Source organism: Terrapene carolina, unplaced genomic scaffold (assembly GCF_002925995.2).
Source record: "Terrapene carolina triunguis isolate 2854851 unplaced genomic scaffold, T_m_triunguis-2.0 Scaffold236, whole genome shotgun sequence".
Taxonomy (NCBI): domain Eukaryota; kingdom Metazoa; phylum Chordata; order Testudines; family Emydidae; genus Terrapene; species Terrapene triunguis.
The window spans coordinates 5,257,600-5,261,588 of NW_020664587.1; the positions used below are offsets into that span (position 1 = coordinate 5,257,600).

General features: G+C 47.6%; 1 protein-coding gene across 1 annotated transcript in view; it reads left to right on the forward strand.

Annotated features, from left to right (window-relative positions):
- The first annotated feature begins 340 nt into the window (after window positions 1-340).
- LAPTM5 (lysosomal protein transmembrane 5) overlaps window positions 341-3,989 on the forward strand; it is a 33,569-nt gene continuing 29,920 nt past the window's right edge. Inside the window, exon 1 of the mRNA XM_026657157.2 lies at window positions 341-600. Coding sequence (XP_026512942.1) covers window positions 523-600 — 78 coding nt within the window. The 5' untranslated portion in view covers window positions 341-522. The remainder of the gene's footprint in view (window positions 601-3,989) is intronic.

Consider the following 3,989-nt stretch of genomic DNA (forward strand, 5'->3'; position numbering starts at 1 on the left):
CTAAATCCATATTTAATCGCTTAAAGGCTGGTATTTTACAAATGTGCTGGCCACCCAGCGGCTTCAGTGGAATTCATGTAATGCTCAGCATAGCTGAAAATTAGGCTACTAATTCTGGTGCCGAACTGTGAGTTTAGGTGGGTAACTTTTGGTTGAAAATCAAAAGCTCCTGCTTTTATTTTTGGTAATTTTACAGGATGGTTTTGGCTTCATGCTTAACATGACATAACCACTCCATGCTGTGCAGGCAAAGGACTCCGGCTTCAAGCAGTAGCATTCGCTGATGTACTCGCAACCTGGGACAGGGCAAGATTTAGAGATCAGTTGCTTTCAACATGATTTTGTTTTCTCTTGTGTTTGGAAATCTCAAAGACCTCGTGTGACGTTGGAGATGACTTGACACATTTATAGTCCAGGAAGGAAGTTGAGCAACAAGATGTTACATTGCGTTGCTTGGTCGCTTTAGTGCAGCTGCCTCGGATTCAGCAGCTGTAGCTACACAACAGTCGAAAGGGATCAAAAATGTCTCCCCAGACGCCCCCGAAATGTTGCTGCTTCAACATCAAGACTGGAACAGTCACTCTTGGCATCTACCACATGGTAAGTTACGAAATAAATGTACAGGTAGGAAAGCTGTAAACTGGGAAATCAAACAGTTCCCAAAGTGTTGACTTTTCTGTGTTCCCGAGAGGCGGGGGGGGAAGGCCGATGATTTAAGAGTGATGGAGAAGAGAGGGGAAAAATGAAACCTACTGTCTGTGCTGATAGTTTTCTGAACTAGATTCTTCTGCCAGAGCCGAGGGAAATTCACTGTACTTCCTGTTTTTCCTCTGCTGCTCAAGTGTCAGCCTTTGCAAATGCTGTGCTGTGAATCATCTGAGCTTTCAGCATAGACAGGCGGATCCATTTGTTACGGATTGTGCAGTGGGATGACAATGCAAAGGGTTGTGTACAAGTTAAGGTTAGGAATCTGTAGTGAGGTGTGGGCATGCGTGTGTGTATGGATCAGGGCTATAAACAGTATCTAGGTAAAATTGTGAATGTTTTTAATTTCCCTAAAAAAACCAACAAGGAATCCGGTGGCACCTTAAAGACTAACAAATTTATTTGGGCATAAGCTTTCGTGGGTAAAAAACGTTGGCAACTGAAGAAGTGAGGTTTTTTACCCACGAAAGCTTATGCCCAAATACATCTGTTAGTCTTTAAGGTGCCACCGGACGCCTTGTTGTTTTTGTGGATACAGACTAACATGGCTACCCGACTTTAATTTCTCTAACAGCTTTTAGACATTGTACCCGGTTCCCAGTTGCTTTCTCTTTGAATATTATGTCTCTGTAAAGTTGCCATGGCTGTCCTGGGAGGATTATCGCTGTGGGGGGTGGGGAGTAGGGGAAATAGGGTGTCGCTCGGGTGGCCTCTGCACCTCAGTGAACCCCAGCTATGGTAAGTGCTTCTTGGTGGCATAGTTCGAGTATGTTTCTGGTGGAGGTAATTCACGCTGAGGCTATGACACGTTGCACAGTCAGCCCAGGATTGGGGGAGTACGAAAATGACTTCAAATCCCCACCCCAGTTGCCCTGCGCCCCTTTTGCGCACAACCAAGGAGCGGGGCCTCGAGAGGTCACCCTGTAGGCGGTGAGACACGGTGGTTTTTAGGCCACTTGTTGCACTGGGAAGGGGTGGGGTGTCCTGGTTCCTCCTCTGGAGAGGCGGCGTCGCCATCCATTGGAAGAGTGCAGCGTGCACCCGCCTCTGCGCCGCCCATGAACACTGCATGTGATGGCTGGCTTGCCAGACTCCCCAGTGCGCTGTGGCTGCGTCACCCGTCCCAGCACAAAGCCATGGCTTAAAAGCAACACACAGGTCCACAGTGTATCTATCGGGCTAGATGCTCAGCTGGTGTAAATTGGCGTCGCTCCGTTGATTTCAGTGGAACTGTGCCGAATTGCACCAGCTGAGATCTGACCCACGTTTAATGGGAAATCAGTGTGGAAGCCTGAATTGCCCCAGTCACTAAGATTCCATTTATAGCTGGATTATAAAGGGTTAATACGTGAGCAATAGATTTTATAAGCATGCTACAAACAGGAGTAGTGTGTGTTATCGGTGGTTCTAAGCTCATCAGTAGAAGGTGACGTCGATGGTTATAAGCAACCTAGCAAGCTGTCAGATTCTGTAGCACCATTGCCAAAGCCAAATGTTCACAGACGACGCGTCAGGCCCCAAAAGACCCTGAGATTGGTTTTAAAAATCCTGGGATTTTAAAACATAATCAAGTTCGTGTTTGGTTTCTTTGCCTTCGGGTTGTTGGGCCTTTAGGGTACAAGCCCATCACGCTTTTCTCCGCTATTATGAGGGTGCTTAAAAAAAAAAAGAAAAGAAAAAGCTGAGATTGATATAATCCATGAATCCAGGAGATATCAAAATTTTTGTGACCATTTTCCCCTTTTCCAGCAGGCCAGTGAACATAGGGTCTTACCCTAAGGCAACTGAAGCCAGTGGGAAGATTCCACTGGGATTTCAGTGAAGCCCAAAGTCATTTCAGGGGACCGTTTTAAGATTACAACGAAGTCCATATTTATTTGCTTCTTTGTAAAGCTGTGATCAGTGGTCCTGATGGTGGGCAGAAAACAGTAATTGTGGCACAGTGCAAGGCGCTGATCCACCCTGCTGCGGTCACCAGGAAAAATGTAATACTAGGGGAGGCAGTGTGGCCTAGTGGCTGGAGTACTGGCCTGGCACTCGGGAGACCTGGTTTCTGGTCCTGGCTCTGCCACTGGCCTCCTGGGTGACTTTAAGCAAGTCACTTTGCCATCCTGTGCCTCAGTTTCCCCATCTGTAAAATGGGGGCAATGATACTGACCTCCTTTGTAAAGCTCTTTGGCTCTTCATCAGTCAGTGTCAGATATTGTTATTCAATGATGAAAAAAGCTATTTTTAGAGAATAGTTCCATAGTCGATGCTCTAAGTGTTCAACAAAGTTTGAGGTAAAGCAATTGAGCGTCTCACCGGATACCAATAAAAGGACCAAGGGCGCTGACAATGCTGCAGCCTACCCAGGCCTCTGGGTGGAGGTGGGGTTCAGAGTGGGATTTGGCCAGCCTGCATGCAGGGGAGTCAGGGGGAATACATCACCCTCCTCTGCCATGCATAGGCCACCCGCATCATCAGACCCTCCATGATGGGGTGGGCTGCTGCTCTCTCTCCCATGCAGGTGGATGGGGAGTGGGCTGGGCGGGGTGTGGCACTCCCCACCTCCCTTGTGCTAGCTGTTGTGGAGGAGGAACAGCTGTGCCGGGGAACAGCTGGTGCAGTTTACTTCCCCCTTGGTGCCAGGAAGCAGGGACTGAATTGTGATTCTCAGACTGTCCCACTGAGGCGGAGGGGCCTGCGGTTCTGAAGCCACAGGTCTTGCCTTATGCATGCCAGTTAACCAGTCACAGGGTGCCCCTGTGCATTGCGGAGGCGGGGCAATGGGCGAGCCTCTGGACCTAGGCTGCTTGGGCTTGCAAGCCTCTCCTGTAATTTTCCCTCCTGCAGATTAAATTAATGGGTCCTTTTCAAGGGTGACTTTAACAAACCAACAAACATGTTTCCATAGCTAGTGGGAAGCCTGGCTCTTGTGTGAGGGATGGACCAGCACCCTGCAAATGCATTGACACAAGAAACTGCCCAATACAGAGTATGGAAAACATGCTTATTTTTCTAATAGCGCTTCTCCCTCCATACTTCTTTTTTCACAAACTCGGTGGCTTTTGCCTCTCTCTCTCTCTCTCTCTCCATCCCCATACACTGCATCTATCTATCTATCTATCTATCTATCCCCATACACCCCCTCTATCTATCTATTTATCTATCCCCATACATCCCCTCTATCTGTCTATCTATCTACCTATCAACATATACCCCCTCTATCTATCTATCTATCTATCCCCATATACCCTATCTATCTATCTATCTATCTATCTATCTATCTATCTATCTATCTA